The sequence below is a fragment of the Chrysochloris asiatica genome, unplaced genomic scaffold (genome assembly GCF_000296735.1).
Source record: "Chrysochloris asiatica unplaced genomic scaffold, ChrAsi1.0 scaffold00011, whole genome shotgun sequence".
In the NCBI taxonomy this organism is placed as follows: Eukaryota; Metazoa; Chordata; class Mammalia; order Afrosoricida; family Chrysochloridae; genus Chrysochloris; species Chrysochloris asiatica.
Window position 1 is genome coordinate 37,750,300 of NW_006408529.1, and position 19,269 is coordinate 37,769,568.

The 19,269-nt window shown below is 35.3% G+C and overlaps 1 protein-coding gene across 1 annotated transcript in view; it reads left to right on the forward strand.

The window, feature by feature from the left end:
* Positions 1-19,269, forward strand: part of WRN (Werner syndrome, RecQ helicase-like) — a 181,766-nt gene that overhangs the window by 143,007 nt on the left and 19,490 nt on the right. The window contains exons 23-31 of the mRNA XM_006834526.1: positions 376-546; positions 620-717; positions 1,817-1,889; positions 3,215-3,288; positions 6,472-6,556; positions 6,784-6,896; positions 9,539-9,653; positions 14,407-14,535; positions 17,179-17,341. Coding sequence (XP_006834589.1) covers positions 376-546; positions 620-717; positions 1,817-1,889; positions 3,215-3,288; positions 6,472-6,556; positions 6,784-6,896; positions 9,539-9,653; positions 14,407-14,535; positions 17,179-17,341 — 1,021 coding nt within the window. The remainder of the gene's footprint in view (positions 1-375; positions 547-619; positions 718-1,816; positions 1,890-3,214; positions 3,289-6,471; positions 6,557-6,783; positions 6,897-9,538; positions 9,654-14,406; positions 14,536-17,178; positions 17,342-19,269) is intronic.

Sequence of the window (19,269 nt, forward strand, 5' to 3'; positions counted from 1 at the left end):
AGTTCCACCAGAGATGGAGGCAGAGAAGATGATGTGGAGAGATGGAGCAACTGGGGACTTTAGACACAGAGAGGGAGAGGGGCTGTGTGCTGACGACTGGGGGGCAGGCTTATAGTGTATAGCCTTTGGTTGGTTGAGGGTGCATGGAGGGGATTGTAACCATAGCAATGAAATGATGTACGATAGAATGAACGTAAAACTAATGTTCTCCCATGTAAACTATCACATAATTCACAATAAAACATTAAAAAAAAATGTAGATGTTTAAAGCTTCCATTTAGTTTAAATTTGAAGAGTCAAAAACATGGTTTTGTATGCCTTAACTTGTTTAATTAAGTAAGAACTTTTATATATTGGTTTGATTCCTAATTTCAGAACTCTCAGCGTCTTCCCAATAATTATCACAGTCACAAATTATTTGGCACTGGCAAGGATCAAACAGAGAGCTGGTGGAAGACTTTTTCCCATCATCTTATAACTGAGGGATTCTTGGCAGAAGTTTCTGGATTTAACAAATTTGCAAAGATTTGCAAACTTACAAAAAAGGTAAATATTATAAAAGTCTACTGTTCAACTTAATTTTTCTTATTATACATTAAAAAATTCTTGTGTTTGACAGGGTAGAAATTGGCTTCATCAGTCCAGTAAAGATTCTCCTCAGAGTCTTATCCTTCAAACTAATGAAGAATTATGTCCAAGAAAGTTTCTTCTGCCAAGGTACATTTTTCATTTTTCTTATTTTTTTAATTCTAGACTTTTTTGTTTTATTTATGTTATTCAAACTGTTTTACCAGTTTGTAGACACCACACAGATAAGATGAAAAAAAGATGTTTTGGTATACTTAGTTTATGGGTATGTGTCAGTGGGAAAAAGCTAGAACACATTCTTGATTTAAACAAAGTAGCTGACCGGAGTATTTTAAAAATCCTTTTTCCGTCAATTAAAGAATCAGGATTGAGATCACTATGGAAGAAACTACCTATTTCCTTATGTATACTAGGTAAAAATAAAGTAGTGGTTACAGGTTAGGCTGTTAACCTCACTGTCAGCAGTTTGACACTATCAGTACTTCCACGGGAGAAAGATGAGAGAGACTTCCTGCTCCCGTAAAGATTTATAGTCTCAGAAACCCTTTACAGGGTTGCTGTGAGTCGTAACTGATTCCACGGAACATAATTACTACTGTTGTTGTTACGACTCATAGTGACCCTATACAGGGTTTCCGAGGTTGTAAATCTTTACGGGAGCGGAAAGCCTGCTCTTTCTCCCGAGGAACAGCTGGTAGTTTCTAACTGCTGACCGTGAGATTAGCAGCCCGATTCGTAACCACTATGCTACCAGAGCTCCTTAAAATTACTATTGTTGTTGTTGTTAAGTGCCGTCGAGTCGATACTGACCCATTGTTGTTGTTGTGTTGTTAAGTGCCGTTGAATCGATACCGACCCATAGCGACCCTTTATAGGGTTTCCAAGGAGCAGCTGGTGAGCTTGAACCAGTTCAAACGGCTTTGCAGTCTGGAGCATTAACCCACAGCGCCACACCAGGACTCTTCTACTAGTTAAAAAGGGAATAAATATGCTTGTTGTATATTTTTCAGAACTTTCACATCTTAGTGATTATTTATCACTTTCTTCCCATTAAACTATTAAACCTTATAGAGGTTTTCTAGGGGAAAAAAAAAACAGTTTAAAAATCCTATTATAGTAAAATGGTAATATAATCTTATCTACCTTTCTGAAATTGAGGGTGTGAAGAATCATGAATCACGTAGCTGCATTTTAACATTTGAGATAATTTGATTTCATTATTTTTCAGTTCTAAAACTGTATCTTCATTCACTGAACAGTATACCTCTGATGGAGTACCAATTGAATTAACTGCAGAGAAGGTTTGTTTTAAAGAAGCAGTTCTTAACATATTTCATTCTTTATTGATGCAGCTCTTATTTAAAATTTTTATATTTTAATGCCCTTGCAATTCAAGAGAAAAAAATGGCATGCATACTAAAATGTAAGATTTGGAAAGAGAAGTGACTTATACATACAGAATAAAATAATGTGGTGTTTGATTACTGCTGTTAAAAGAATAGTACAGAAGTATTGGAGGAAATAATTTGTTTGGATTCTTTTAAGCCTATTTTATGACCTTTTTTTTGCCTTGGAGTTTTTATATGTTATTATACTTATAGTTGATAGAAAAATATGTTTCATTCCTAAATGTTCTCATCAAAGCTATATATTTTTCTTTGATTTTGGACTTTAGATAACAAATTAAATGCTTACCCATGGGCCAGCATAGAATCATTAGAACACTAGGATAAGGACGTATATGTTGAATTAACTTTTTTTTTTTGGGTGACTTTTTCTACTTGTTAAAATATTGCATGTAGAACATAATTGAATAATTTTTATAACTTTGGATCTTCCTGTGTCTCAGAATATTCTTGGGAAGAAGAGACATTAGGTTACATTTTAACTGATTTTAAAAGCCTGTTGTTGTTGTTAGGTGCCATCAAGTCAGCACCGACTCATAGCAACCTTATTTATGCACAGCAGAATGAAACACTGCCCGATTCTGGGCCAACCTCACTACTGTTGCCATGCTTGAGTCCATTGATCCTGCCACTTGGCCAATCCATCTCGTTGGGGGGGGTCTTCCTCTGACACTCCACCTTACCAAACATAATATCCTTCTCCAGCGACTGGTCTCTCCTGACAATGTGTCCAAAGTATGAGAGACAAAGTTTGGCCATCTTGGCCTCCAAGGAGGAGCACTCTGGCTGCACTTCTTCCAAAATGGATTTATTGGTTCTTTTGGCAGCCCATTGCACTTTCAGTATTCTCCTCCAACAACAGAATTCAAAAGCATCAATTCTACAGTCTTCCTTATTCACAGTCCAGCTTTTGCATGCATATGAGGTTATTGAAAATACCATGGCTTGGGTCAGGTGAACCTTAGTCCTCAAGCTGACACCTTTGCTCTTCAACACTTTAAAAAGGTCTTGTGCAGCAGATTTGCCTAATTTTAAAAGCCTATATAAGTTGATAACTCAAGGGCTTACTTTTAGGTGATTTACTTAATAGGTTTATTTGACAGTGTGATTAGAGGAAATAAATGTTATCAGCTTTGCATTTTATTTTCTTCATATATAAAAGCTCTTTGAAACTTCTAATATTTTATGATTTCAATGGATCTTTATCTTTTTTAAAACAGTATAATTTGAAGAAGATGTATTCTTACAAATCATTTGATAAAATCTCTTCTGGGAATAACATTCCTAAAAAAAGGTACAGTGTTCAATATTTTCATTTTCTCTACTTAATGAAGTAGTAGTTTTTGTTTTTCTTTTCTAAAGAGAAAAAACTATCAGCTATTGGGGTTATTCTCTTGGCAGAGGAAGTCCTATGAAATGACAGCGTTAATATTAACAGCTAACATTATTGCTTGCCAGGTTCTATGCTAAGTAGTAGGCATTTTAAATGTATTCTCTTATTTAAACAATCTATGAATTCAGAACCACCAGCTGCTCCTCAGAAACTGTAAGAGAGTTGCTATGAGTTGGAACGTACTGGATAGCACTTAACAACAATAGTTTATTCCTGTTTTTCAGTTAAGGATAACAAGGGCTAAGAAATTAAATAATTTGTTCAACAGCACACAGCTGGCTTTCACATATAAATTTGTTTATCTCCCACTTAACATATTAAATTAAACATATTAAATTACATTAAACATATTAAATTACATTTTCATGAAACATATATTTGCACACTATTTAAAAAAAAGGTTTTATGGCATCATAAAATGGTGTATCCAAGTAAAAGATCTGTTGTTGTTAGGTGCCATAGAATCAGTTCTGCGACCCCATAGAGGGTTTCTGAGGAGTGGCTGGTGAGTTTGAACCACCAACCTTTTGGTTCAAACCCACCTTGCTTATCCTACAGTGCCACACCAGGATTCAGTATAAAAGCTGGTAGAGAATAAAGGTAATGCAACTATTCTACTTTTTTACTTAATATTTGACTTCCTGGCTTGGCAAAAGTATATGAAATGTTCAGAATTATAGGAGGGCTGAGGATGGAGAATTAGAAAAACATCAGTTAGGGCCTATATAGTGTACAACAGATTAAATGGACTGTGTTTACTTCCATCCCAAGTCAATGTAAACTAATGGTTTCTATGATCGACATGTGCTTTTCAAAGGTTTGTTCACTGACAAAACGTTTACAGTGACACCATTTTACTACCTGAACAATCTTTTTTTGGTTAGGATATGTGGTATGTGATCATTGGTTTAATTAAGCAAAAAAGTTTAAGTGGTATACAAGCAATGTATCCATTCAATATGCTGTAACGTTTATTTAAATGTTTCCATTTTTATTACTAGGTACCTTCTTTGTACCAGACAGCATTCATTGTAGGCATTGGGATTCAGTAGGGAATAATAGAGCCATAGCTACTGATTATCCCAGTGTTTATCATTTAGTAAGATATACAGGTAAGGGAAAGTCCTGGTGTGGCATTGTGGGTGAATGCACGGGTTTGTTTGAACCAGAAGATCGGTGGTTCAAGCTCACCAGCCACTCCTTGGAAGCCCTATACAGGGACGCTAAGGGTTGGAACTGACACAGTGACAGTTAACAACAACACAGGTAATGGAGTCTTGGTGTAGTGCTATAGGGTGAGCACTGGACTGCTAACCACAAGGTCAGCAGTTCAAACCCACCATCCCCTGCTTGTAAACCCTATACAGTGTCACTATGAGTCAGAACCAACTCACTGGCACTTGGCCTAACACCCACATGCATACTGGTATGGGAAAATAAAATTACAATCAGGATTTTAACACTATGGAAATATAAGCAAGGCTTCCCAGAAAAAGTGATACTTGAAGTTTAAGCAGAAGTTGGTCAAGTGAAGTGAAGGGCCGTCTTCCCAGTAGAGGAATGGCCAATCTGTAAAGCCTGAAAACAAGAGAAGTATGACATAATTGAGACACCCAGCAGTATGCTAGGGATGACCCTAGTAGAAGGAAACAAGGAAGTGGTATAATTTAAGGCTGAAGAATTAAATAGGGGCCAGCATAATCAGTTCCTTTCAAGCATAGGACTTTATCATAAAGTCAGTTGGGAGCAAAAGAAAGGTTTTAAGTAGAAGAATTAATTTTTAATTAAATTTATGATTTAGAATAAGGGTTGATAAACTTTTTCCTATAAATTTTAGATATTTTAAGCTTTACAGACCAGATGGTAACTATTGAAATATTCAACTCTGCTATTTTAGGTTAAAGGAGCTCTGGAAGCATAGTGGTTATGAGTTGGGCTACTAATCGCATGGTCAGCAGTTCGAAACTACCAGCCATTCAGTGGGAGAAAGATGAGGCTTTCTGCTCCCATAAAGATTTACAGTCTCAACTCTATACAGAGGTTGCTATGTGTCGGAACTGACTCATGGCACTTTAACAGCAACAATTATAGGTTAAAAGTGGTGGTGGTGGTGGTTTTAACACATAGCAACCCTGTATAGGATTTCTGAGGCTGTAAATCTTTATGGGAGCAGAAAGAGCAGAAAGCCTCATCTTTCTCCCATGGAGCGACTGGTAGGTTAAAATTGCTGACACTGTGGTTAGTAGCCCAACACGTAACCCACTACACTAACAGAGTTCCTTTAGCTTTAAAGTACCCATAGACAATATGTAAATGTATATGCATTGTTATGTCTAGTAAAACATATGTATTAACAGTGAAATTTAATTTCCTATAACTTTCAGACATGAAGTGTTCTTTTTCTTAAAATAATTTAATTTATAGGTATTGCTGAAACAGACTGTTTGGGCCCATGAGCCCTAGTTTGTCAATCCTGGACTGTGGATAGAATAACTTAAAGGAAGATGAGAGTGTTGTAAAGGAAAAAAAAAAAAAATTAGCAGGCTTTTGCAGTAGTACTTGCAAAGAGATGATGATAGCTTAGATGAAGGAAGTGACATTAGGAATGGAGAAAAATAGATTTGTAAGGTGTAGGAGAAAGAAATGTTAGGAGTTGATTATTGAAGTGATGGTAAGTTAAGGAAAATGGAGGACTTATAGATGACGATTCTGGATGCAAGTATTGTTATTTTTTTAGGTAGGCAATGTAAGAAGAGAAACAATTCAGGGGTTACATTTTTAGGGGAATGAAGTTAAAATCTGTATGGATAAGGGATACTTTGTTTTCCCCCAAATATTTGATTAAGAGAAGGATGGGACAAATATTATTTTTCAATTTTGTGATAAACTCATTGTTATGAGTGTGGTTGGTCCAAAATGCTCAGAATCTGGACTGCCATTTAAGAAACAAATCACCTTACTGATATTGTGAAGAATAGGTGTTAGGGTTGACTTGGATAGATATTCTTTACTTGGGAGCAAATAACAAATAGACCAGGGAAAAGAAAATTTTTTAATGCCTTAAATTTTTTTTTTTTTTTTTAGTATTATGCTGCCTTCACCAGGAAAATGCCTTCCTGTCTCTTGCAAGTCAGAACCTGCTGTTTCAGCCCAAGGACAAAAGAATCAGGTAAGACTTTAACTAAAAGGTAACTAGTTTATGAGAAGACTGTTGTGATTTTATCCATGCTTAAAATTCTGTTATTGGTATTTTAAAAATTGTACTTCACCTAAGAATCTAAGAGAGTTCAGTTCATTTTCAATTTAAGGAGAAGTACACTCTTTTAAGCTCTAAAATAAAAGACTAGATTTTTCTATGCACATTAAAAAAAAAACTGTTGTTTGGTTTTTGTTCAGACTAAGTTATATGGCAAATTGGTAGAAGCCAGGCAGGAGCAGTCCAGTAAAATGAATGTTCCTCCAGCTATTCTGGCAACAAATAAGATACTGCTGGATATGGCCAAAATCAGGTAAGCAATCTATTTGTATATGTTACGATATATTTTCTTCTAGCATATTGTTGTCAAGTGTCATCGAGTCAGTTCTGACTTACAGCAACCATGTATAGAGTTTCTGAGGAGAGGCTGGTGAGTTTGAACTGCCAGCTTTGTAATTCAAACTGACCCTGTGGTGAGTGCATGCTCTCTGGCACCATACCAGGACTCCTCTAACATAATAGATGTGTAAAAATATATCATTTTGTGATAATTATCATAACTTCAACTATTTCTTCTATGAAAAACTCCCAAATTTCCCATGTCCCTCCCTCTGTCTCTTTGCTGAGCTTTTAGCCTCATGTTTGAGCAGGATTGAAATCCAATGGCCTATTCAGTAATCAGAATCAGTATATATAAAATCTAACTCATTTTCTACCCACCCTCCATGTACATAGTTTATCCAAGTACCAAAGCTTTTATTTCTGAATTCCTTGTTTTTGTTTATTGCACTACCATGCCCTTGATCACATGTGTTCAAAAATCCTAATACCATTTTCATTCTTCTGACATATAGCTCCTTTTTGTACTCATTTAAACTGTTTTCTGACTTTTTCATGTTTCTCATGTCTATGTCGTTCCCTCTCTTCCTAGTCTGTTGGACTGTTGCAAAAAAGTCTCTTAACTAGTCACTCTTTGCTCAGTCTCTCTCCCTTTTTCACCCAATATATGAGTAGTAAGGAGTCCCTGAGTGGTGAAAATGGTTAAGTGCCCACCTACTGGACTGAAAGGTTGGTGGTTTAAGCATACAAAGAGGTGCCGCTGAAGAAAGGCCTGGCAATCCATTTCTGAATGCATATAGCCATTGCCAATCCATCAGAGCACAGTTTTACCCTAATGGACATGGGATTCCCATGAGTGAGAATCCATTGGATGGAAACTGGTTTGATGTTTTTGGTTAATGACTGCCAATTAATCTTTCTTTTATATCATGTTGTACTTCTGCCTGAATGATTTCATTTGTGTTAACTTCTTTAGCTTAGGATTCTACATTTAGGAACTTAACCTTACTTTCCCATCTAATTTTCACAATTTTGAGTGGTTGGTTTTACTCTGATTGTCGTTTTCCATTTGCTGAAGATGCCTTTTCAACTTTCATTTAATTACTTTTAGTGTCTCTTTGATACCCAAATCCTTTTTATGAAATCCTTCAATATTTAGCTTTTTAAACTACTCCTTCAAGAAATCTTTCATGGTCATATCAGCAAAGTAATTCTTTCTTAGAGTCTTAAAGAACTTTCAAATGTATTGTTTTTGTAGTACTTGTCATACAGTATTTTAACTTTCTTGGTTACTGGCATATATCTATTATTATATTTATATAATAATATATTTTTATAAAATATATCTATATTTTAAATTCTTTGAATAAAAATATATGTTCTTCATGTTGTTGGGTCTCTCACAACATGTAGTACAAGGCCTAATAAACACCAAGTTGTCAATAGATATTTAAAATAAATTATTCCAAAGATAGTTGTTTGGTAATTGTATTCATCTTGATACTTCCTTTTAAAAAAATGTTTCTGTCACTAAATCATATCCAAGAGATTTTATGCTTTTGTGCAAAAATTTCTAATGATACTACATAGCCTTTCTATCCTATATACTTTATTCCATTAAAAAAACAAATATTCTAGGACTATCCTTTAATATTCAAAGAAGGTATTTTAAAGGAAAAAGTAATTATTAGACTGGCAGATTTTTAGAAACTGTACAGTCTCCTATATATTAGATACATTAAAAAAATCCAGGTTTATTATATGATAAATGCTTTCTGGAAGAAAATAATGAACAAGACTTTCTTCTGAGAATTTCTTGGCCTCTTAACTGCCCTCAATTAGAGCCTAGTATTTTTCCTTATCAATGTGAAAATAGAATAATAATAAGATTAATAGTTGAGTAGATCATTAGTTATTAGACTGTTTTTTTATGATATTGACCCATTGACCAACTAGTACTTTGTTTTGTAGTGGTGGTCATGGCTATGCTTTTATTGTTAAATTGTTCTAATAGCAAATCATGAAATGGGGGGAAATAAGGAGAGAAATTATGAGGAACTATGTGGTGCAGTAAGGAGCTCTGGTAGCGTAGTGGTTACGAATTGGGCTGCGAACCTTAAGGTCAGCAGTTCGAAACTATCAGCCGCTCCGCGGGAGAAAGATGAGGCATTCTGCTCCTGTAAAGATTTACAGCCTCGGAAACCCTGTACAGGGTCGCTATGGGTCGGAACCGACTTGACGGCACTTAACAACAACAACAACAATGTGGTGCAGTGGATCTATATGATAAGCACTGGGCTGTGAACCACAAGGTTGGCAGTTCAAGCCTGATGTACACTCAGCAGTAGAAAGATGAAACTTTCTTTTCTCTTGAAGATTTAAAGCCTAGGGATCCCTATACAGGTTTGCTATGAGCTGGAATCCACTCGATGGCACTTAACAACAAGGAAAGAATTATATAGGTTTTACATTGGTTTTAGTGTTTGAAAAAACTAAATCAAATTATAACAGTTGTATAAAAATATTCAATATTGATTGAAAATCAGAGAATGTATCCTGTGCTGCTAGTATTTTAATGTTTCAATGGCTTCTAGACTCTCTCTGTTTTAACCACAGGCCTACCTCAATTGAAAATTTGAAAAGGATTGATGGGGTTTCTGAAGGCAAAGCTACTATGCTGACTGCTCTATTGGAAGTCATCAAACAATTCTGCCAAACAAATAGCCTTCAGGTAAATTACAGTGGTTTTTTTGAGTTCTTAGAGAATGTTTTGACCATTTCGAAAGCACCCCTCAAAAGCAGCATCTCCTTTTATTTGCCCTTCCTTTCTGAACACCTGGAAAATTAATTCAGAGTATCTCTACAGTAAATCAGTTAGTAAAGACCTGTTGTTGTTTAGTGCTATCAAGTCGTTTCTGACCCATAGCGATCCTGTATAGGGTTTCTGAGGAGTGGCTGGTGGGTTTGAACCACCAACTTTGTGGTTCAGCGCATTATCTTGCAGCGCCACACCAGGACTTCAAAGACCTGTTAGCTACCTGATATTTAAGCTGATACTAAAGTTATTATCCAGGTTGGCCACGTCTTTCTGCTTTGTTGAAGGTTTTGTCTTTAAACTTAAGTACTGTATTTTTTCAGGTTGATAAATTCTACATTTCGCTTTCAAATATGGTAGTTAGAAATTAGAGCTGTAAATTTTTACTTTCTATCAATGTGGCACTGTAGGATGAGCACTGGACGCTAACCACAAGGTCGGTAGTTTAAACCAACCCCTCCCCCCCCCCACCAAGTTTTTCTCGGAAACCCTACATAGGATCACTATAAGTCAGAACTGATCCGACAGTACACAACATCAGTAGAATAAACACTGAACTGCTAACCGAAACAATGTTCAAATCCTCCAGCCACACTGTATGGGAGAAAGATGAGGCTCCCGTAAAGATTTACAGCCTTGGAAATGCTATATAGGGTCAGTAAGAGTAGGAATCAACTCGAGATCGCAGTGGATTTGGTTTTGTTTATCAATTGCTAAGGATCTCAGCCACTTTATTTTTCTTATAGTTTGGCACATTCCACAACAACTCTCCCCTTCCAATAATGTTGTCTTTTGATATTAAGTAGATTTTATGTTATTCTCTTCAGGATTAGTAGCATTGCTTCATATTTGTTTACTTCCTGCTCTACCCTAAGTGACCATTTCCACAAGGGTTACTTGTGTTTGTTTCTTTAGTTCCACATGTGGTTTCTAGGCTGTCTACCCCAACGTAGAAGGGGAGACAGAGTGAGGTGGTTGAAAGACTGTTGGACTTGGGGTCAGGGAATCAGGGTTTTCAGCCTGCCATGGTTTACTAAATGAACCTGTATGTGTTCTTTAATTTCCTAATGTCTCAAATTCTTACCTACACAATGGAAATGCTTTCCAAACTCATATCAAGGAAATAAAAATGAAATTAAGAAAGATAAAAGCCATGGAAAACTTACGATTTAGAAGTTTTAAAAATATGTATGGTAGTATTAAAGGATCATTCTCTCTTCCTACCTGACCTAATAAGCTTTGAGAGGATACCTTTGGTTCCCATATTAGAAAAATCATTCTCCAACTACAACTGCAATAGAAAACTCTTCTGTTTTGTAAACGTAGCATTCTTCTCTTTGAGCTGAACAGAAATTTTCAAAGGTCAGCTTGAGAAGACAGAATCAAATATGATAACGAAACGTGGAAAGACCTGGAGTTAGAAAACCAGAAAGGAAGAACACATTCAGCATTTCTCAAGCTGAGGGAACTAAAGAAAAAATTAAAGCTTCAACTTGAAATATTGAATGATTCTCTGGGCAAAATACTGAATGCTGCAGAAAGCATCAAAAGACGATGGAAGGAATACACAGAGTCACTGTACCAAAAAGAAATGGTCGTTGTTCAACCATTTCAAGTGGTAGCATATGGTCAACAGCCAATGCTATTGAAAGAAGTCCAAGGTGCATTGAAGGCATTGGGTAAGAACAAGGCACCTAGAATTGATGAAATACAAATTGAAATCTTACAACAAACTGTTGTGGCACTGGAAACTCTCACTTATCGATGCTTAAGAAATTGAGAAGACAACAACCTGGCCAACTGACTGGAAGATATCTGTATTTGTGCCATTATAAAGAGAAGGAGACCCAAAGGAATGTGAAATCATTGGACAATATAATTGATAGCCCATGCAAGTAAAATTTTACTAAAGATAATATAAAACCAATTGCAACCATACATTGACAGAGAACTTCCAGAGGTTCAAGCCAGTTCAGAAGAGGATGTAGAACGAGGGATATCATTGCTGACGTCAAATGAATCTTGGTTGAAAGCAGAGAATACCAGAATGATGTTTAACTGTGTTTTCTTTGTATGCAGAGGCTTTCGATTGTGGGGATCCTGACAAGCTATGGATAACATTACAGAGAATGATTATTCCAGAGTATATAATTGTGCTCATGAGGAACCTGTACATAAACCAAGAGACAGTTGTTCAAACAGAAAAGGGAACATTGAATGGTTTAAAATTAGGAAAGGTATGTGCCAGGGTTGTATTCTTTCACCATATTTAGTCAATCTATATGCTGAGGAAATTATTGGATAAATTGGATTATATGAAGAAAACATGGCATCAGGATTGGAGAAAGATTCACTAGCAACCTGCGACATGCAGATGATACAGCCTTGCTTGTTGAAAGTGAAGAGGACTTAAAATACTGTTAAAGTTCAAAGATCACAGTCTTCGGTATGGGTTGTATCATCTCAATGTAAAGAAGACAAAAACCCTTTCCACTGGACCAGTGAACAATATCCATATCAATGGAGAAAAGATTGATGTTATCCAAGACTTTATTTTGCTAGGATCAACCATGAACACTCCTGGAAGAATCAGTCAAGAAATCAAACGACAAACTGCATTAGACAAATCTGCTGCATAAGACCTTTTAAAAATGTTGAAGAGGAAAGATGCCAGTTTGAAGACTAAGGTGTACCTGATCCAATATATGCTATTTTCAGTAACTTCATATGCATTCAAAAGTTAGACAGGGTGCTCCTTGGAAACCAGGATGGCCAGACCTCATCTCTCATACTTCAGGGATCAGTCCCTGGAGAAGGATATCACGTTTGGCAAAGTAAAGGGTCAGAGGAAAAGAGGAAGATCTCCATGAGATGGATTGACACAGTGGCAGCAGCATTGTGCTTGGGCATAGCAACGATGGTGAGGTTGGTGTAGGACCAGGCAGTGTTTTGTTCTGTTGTATATAGTGTCACTATGAATTGGTACTGACTCAATGGCTCCTAACAACAACAACATTCTTCTCTTTTGATGCAGAATATATGTGGCAAAGTTTCTTCTCATATTCTCGTACAAGATATTATATGAAATTTCTTTGTATTTCATATTGGATATTTTGGAAGATGAAATGATTATGTCTTAATAATTTGATAAAGAGTACCACTCCTGCCAGCAATAATTGAATAAGAGTCATCTCTTAGGATACTTGACTTTAGTGTCTTCTTTCATGAAGTGGTGGTGGTGTTTAATAATGAAATAATTATTTCTTGTAACTCCTACGTCTTCCGAAGAAACCTGAAGAGGGAATAATTTATTCAGTATGCCTGGACTGTAACAAGTGAAATTCTGATAGTGTATCTAAGCAAGAAAGATAAATATAGTGGATAAATCTTATGCACTATAGAATTCTGCTTGTCAAATCTAGTTAATCAAGATTTCTCCTCTGAAAAATAGAATGTGCTTGTATACTTTTGCCCTTCTGCCTTTTCTCTTCATGGTTCCATAATTGACATTTCTAGGACCTTGGTTTAGTGATATCCCATTGTCTATACAATATATAGACTATATTGTAATCCCCAGAAATCTGTGTGGTAGGGTTGATTTTAGGCCTTTCTAGAAAGCTAACCACAATTTGAAAGTGTGAAGATCTCACATGCAAACACTTCAGTCCCATTCAGTTGAAAAATGTTTTTCCTGGAAACTCCTGGAGGACCTAGAAACAACCTGGAGACCACGAGTCTTATAATGGTGCTGCCTGGCTTCTCTGTTCACCAAGCTGTAGTTGTCCTAGGAATCTGTATACCGATTTTCAGATCCATGTTTTATTTTGGATAGAAATGGACTAGCTCAGGTTACAATAAGCCAAGGCCTATAGATTTGATTATTTAAATTTAGTTTTGGTTCTTATGTTTTAGACTATTACTGAGTCTTTACATTTTGTCAGACTTTTTAAGAAGTCACACTGTTTTCCAAATTCTTAATTTTTAACCCTCTTTTTTTTTTTTTAATTTTAAAGTTTACTTAAGAGAACCATATTTAAATTTTACCTAATGCTTCAAGTTTGGAACTTCATTGGAAATACCTTTTATATGTATGTAGTTCTACTGTAGCTCCTTATGCTATATTCTGTATTAGAATAGTTTATTGTTATAGTACCTAAATTTGAATAGTAATTCTTTTAGGGGATTAATTTATTAGATATAAGTAGAGTGGTTAGTCCACATTACAGCTCATTTTTTATTTCCTTTTATTGTCCAGGGGGAATATAGCTTCCTTGTGCTAAAATCATATTTGGTGTTACAGATATTAAAAGTGTATGGCCTCTAGCATTGTATTACCTTTTTAATGTAATACAAAGGGCTTCAAAAATCACTGGAAAAATTCTGTTTATCTTTTAATTCCATTTTCCATGAACTTTTTGAAGTACCCTTGTATATTAAAAATAACTTTTCAATCTTACTATAATAAGAGAAAACTTGGCTGTTATTTAGAGATTTTATTTTTGTTGTAAACTCTTCGAATAACTAGTGATCATATTGATATATATACTAGGGGGCTTCAAAAAGTTCATGGAATAATAGAATTGAAATTCTTCCATGAACTTCTTTAATTCCTTCATATATTATTAAATTTATAGTGTTGATCATTTGTGCTATACTTAATTTTTTGTAGACAGACATTTTTTCAAGTACAGAAGAGGAAGAAGAGAAGAAGAGTCTGGTCATGAAAAAGGAAGGATTCTCACTTTCACAGTCTATGCTCATGACTTATTCTTTGTTTCAAGAAAGGAAGATGTCTTTAGTAAGTGTTGCTTTCAAATTAGAGGACATTTTTTGGCCTCTCCAAACTTGTGTTTTATCAGCTTTTCAATGTTAAAAGTTATGACTTGAGATTAATGTCTTATAGCCCCAGAATCTCATTTTATTTTAAATTTTAGATAATAGTATTATTTTCTTTTTCGGCTAAGCCTAGCTTTCACTTAAATAACAACATCAGGTGATATAGAACTTGCATCAGGAGTATTGACAAACATATTTACAACTCAAGAGATATTTTAGCAGTTATATTAAAAAAATTAAGAAGTAAATAAAAGTTAAAAAAACTATTAGTATATATACTGATAAGCAATCTCCAAGATGCATTACTAAGTAAAAAAGTGGATGGTGTAGAACAGTTTGAAAAACAAACATGTAAATGTACATGTGTACATATTCACATATTCTTGAATATATATACAAAAAAGCATAGAGTACCACTGGAAAGTTGTCCTAAAACTGGAAATAAGCTAAAAGAAAACTTGCTTTTCACTCCATATCCTCCTGGTGGTGGTGGTAATTATATGCTGTTGAATGTGTTCCGACTCATAACGACCGTGTATAGTGTTTCCGAGGCTGTAAGTCTTTATGGAAGCAGAAAGCCTCATCTTTTCCCCATATTCTCCTAGTATTGTTCAATTTATTGTTTTACTATTGATGGTTCAAACCCATCAGCCACTCTGTAGGAGAAAGACAAGGCAGTCTGCTTCCAAAAGGATTCATAGTCTTTGAAACTCTGCTCTGAGTTGGAATTGACTTAATGGTAGTGGGTTTGGAGCTGTTAATGCCATTTTTGGGGGGGCGGGAGAGGAATCTTATTATTTAAAAAAAAAATTATTCATACTTAGTATTTTCCATTGTTGTTAAGATGCTGTTAAGTCAGTTCCGACACATAGTGACTCTGCCCAGGGTTTGTGAGGAGCAGTGGGTAGGTTTGAACTGTCAACCTTGTGGATTCTGTAGAGATCATCTTACAGCACCATACCAGGAATCCATGTTTATCATTGTTATGGCATAAATATTTAAGATTCTTTATGACTTTTTTGTATACAAAAGAGAGTATATCTTAGTGGAATATGACTAGATTGAGCTTCCAACTAAGTTTAAATTACTTGAATTCCTATCTCTGTGACATTAAATTGATTTGGAATAAGCTACAAGATTCAGTTTCTGTTCTTTGTATTTCTATGTCTCCATCCATTAGGTACATTGTACACATTTTGTTCTGGTTGCGGTCCAGTATAAATGAGAATAAACAGTTCATAGCTTTTCTTAATAATATGTGTTCTAATTAGACAGTCAAGCTCCTTAATTTACAGACAAAAACCTTGACATGAGAAACCAAATAATTCCTTTGGACTAAGTTTGAAATAAAATACCTGAGAAATATGGGTTTTAAGTTCAAATTCTTAATTAAATTGTAACTTACATGTATGTGTTAAATATGCTTGTAAACTCATAATTTGACCATATATGTATATGGAACCACAGTTACTAAGAAAATTTCATTATAGTTTCCAAACTTTCTAAATAAAGTGGTTTCTAATAATTACTCCTGATATGAGGTTTGTATGGTTTGTATCTAATTTATGTCTTTTGTTGTTGATGGGTAGTATTTTGTTGTGTAATATGATGTTGTAATTGGCTGTATCTCCCAGGAGTTTGAGAGGGTCTTGCCAGTTAACCACAAATTAAACATGCCTAAGGATTAATTTATCAGGAGCAATAATGCAATTAGTTTTTGGTAATTTGATGCCCTGTATCGAATAACCTCGATATTATGCACACATGGTGCATGCTGCCTAGTTGTAAAAGGTAGATACTTATTGAAAGTAATTTAAAAGCTTTCTTTGAAGGACGAGTGCTTCTTTAAAATCCCTTTTCTGTTAATCTATCAACATTCATGAAAATATAGTCCAAATTTAGACTTTCAAAATGTGTTGAAAGAAAGTATCATGAAATAAGTTAGTGCTGATTGATTGAACTTTCTGAGTGAACTAAATGAGTGTAATACACATCTTAAATGGATTTGGAACCATGTTTGTTTAAAAAGATTTATAAATATGTAACACAATTCACCTTAAGTTCAATGGTAGAAAAATGATGTCAGCTCTTGTTAAATTGTACTTATTATTTTTAAAATATAAATCCATTTTTAAACACCTGCTAAAATGTCTTGTCAAGAATATAAAAATACCAGAGCCTATGTTATCACTAAACATTTAGGGTTTGTGTCTTTAGAAATTTATTTAACTCAGCATCATGTGTTATTTCAGGTATATAAAATGTTGGATTCATTTGCTATAGTCTCAAAAATGTATTACACTTACATTCAATGCCTACTCTCTGCCACTGGTAAGCTTGTAATGCAAATAATTAGAGATGAGGATGGAATTCTTAGGTAAAACTGGGTGACTTTATTTTAGTCAATATAGTAAGTATAAAAAGTAGAGCTTGTAGAGTTCTATAATGTTAATAGTTTTTTTTTTAAATAGTTTAAATGAAAGTTTAGTCTTTTGTTTATTTCTGAATAAAGATTTAATACATGAAGGTCTTGAACTTTTTATTTCCATGTGCTACAGTGTGCTTTTAAAAACACACTGGTTCTTTTTTACTCTTGTTTCCCTAGAAAAGTATAGCTGAGAACAGAACTTTGCCTCTCACAACAGTTGGCATGCACTTGTCCCAAGCGATGAAAGCTGGCTACCCACTCGATAAGGAACGAGTAGGACTGACTCCAGAGGTTCAGAAGATTATTGCTGATGTTATCCGAAACCCTCCCGTCAACTCAGGTGATAAGCATGGCCCTAGTCTGCAGCCTTAATGACTTAAGTCATTGAGCCCAGATGAAGTAAACAAGCAATCCATTAATACTTTTGCTTGAACAGCATTAACCCTTAATGCTATGATAAAACCCTGAATTTTATAATGCTGCTTTGTATTGTTTTAGAAAATTAGTCTCTTATTCATTATCATTGAGAAATGCTTATTCTCCTTTGCAGTTTCACATTACAATTGCCTCACCCTGCCCCAAACAGAGCTCTTTCACTCTTTTTAAATGTATCACTCCGCACTTGGAAAAACACATTACTGATTCCTAGTTCTTTCTCTGAACTTTTATTATTTCTTATTATTTGTTGCACTTCAGTAACATTTCTGTGTGAGTCACTGTGGGTTGAAGGGATGGGCTGAGTTCAGTAGACGCCCTTGCAAAGGAATTTTCTCCTCTGACTTCGCTGCAGAACCTCGGTGGTGTTCACATAAATCTATACACACAAGAATTTTAATAAGTCCGTTTTTTATTTGTGATCAATGGTTTATAGAAGGAAGGATAATGTATTAAAAGATTTTCCCCTTCCAAATGTGTAAAAATAAAAAATTGGGTGTGTTCTAATCCAATAAATATGATAAAGTTTTCAAACTGACAGGGCAGTGGTCTTACCAAAAGTCTTGTTTCTACAGTTGCAGTGGAAATAATTACTTTTTGTTGCCTAAAATTGTTTTCTACTTGGAAACAACTATATACGATTCCATCTAAGAATTTGGAAATAAAGGTAGTAAGATCATTGCCTGAAAGCAAAATTAATACTGTGTTTAATTGATCAGAACAAAGACATACAAATCATGTGAAAAGGCAGCATTATTCCTAGACTGAAGCAAGACTTAGCTGAAAGTTTAAAGAAAGAACACTTCTGTCACTTTGAGCAGTCAGCAGTGGACACACAGGAAAAAGAGGGACACAGAGGCAAGTATGGGTAATGCACCTCAAGTTATATTGGAGGAATAGGGAGGAATGGACAAGGAGACTTCAAGCATATTAGGAGCTTTAAGGGTAAATATGCCAAGCTCTTAATTGTGGAAGACTCCTTAAATGACTAATTCTGCTTCTATATTACCTCCTACCATTCTTATTAAAATTTACTATCCCTTATAGATCTGCCTGTAGGAAAAGAGGCACTTGTCTTGTTATTCCGAGTATTTATCTATGTGATAGTTGTGAACCTATCATTGTAAATTAATTGGTTGTTGTTTTGTGAACTTGATTAATGTGACTCTGCTGAGGTTGAATTAGGTTTCTAATTCTGTCAGGCTTGGACTGCAGACAAGTATCCAAGGTAATTTATATGTGAGTCATACAAGAAAGCTAGCCAGATCTTTCTAACTTCCACAGCCAGCTTATTAGGAATTAGGGTTATTGTCGTTTCATGCAAAACAAATCACTGACCAGTCCTACAACATCCTCAAAATTATTACGCTTGAGCCCATTGTTGCTGCCACTGTGTCAGTCCATTTCGTTGGAGGGTCTTCCTCTTTTTCACCAACCCTTTACTAAGCATCGTGTCCTTCTCCAACCACTGGTCCCTCCAACCACTGGTCTTAAGTATGAGAGATGAAGTCTCACCTTCTGGCTTCTAAGGAGCATTCTGGTTGTACTACTTCCAAACAGATATATTTGTTCTTTTGGCAGTTCACAGTGCTTTTCATGTTGTTGTCCTACACCATAATTCATGTGCATCGATTCTTCTGTAGTCTTCCTTATTCATTGTCCAACTTCCAGAGGCATATGAGGCTATTGAAAAATACCACTGCTTGAGTCAGGTGCACCTTAGTTCTCAAACTTACATCTTTGCTCTTGAACACTTTAAAGAGGTCCTGTGCAGGTGATTTTCCTAATGCAGTATGTCCTATGATTTCTTGACTGCTGCTTCCTTGAACATTG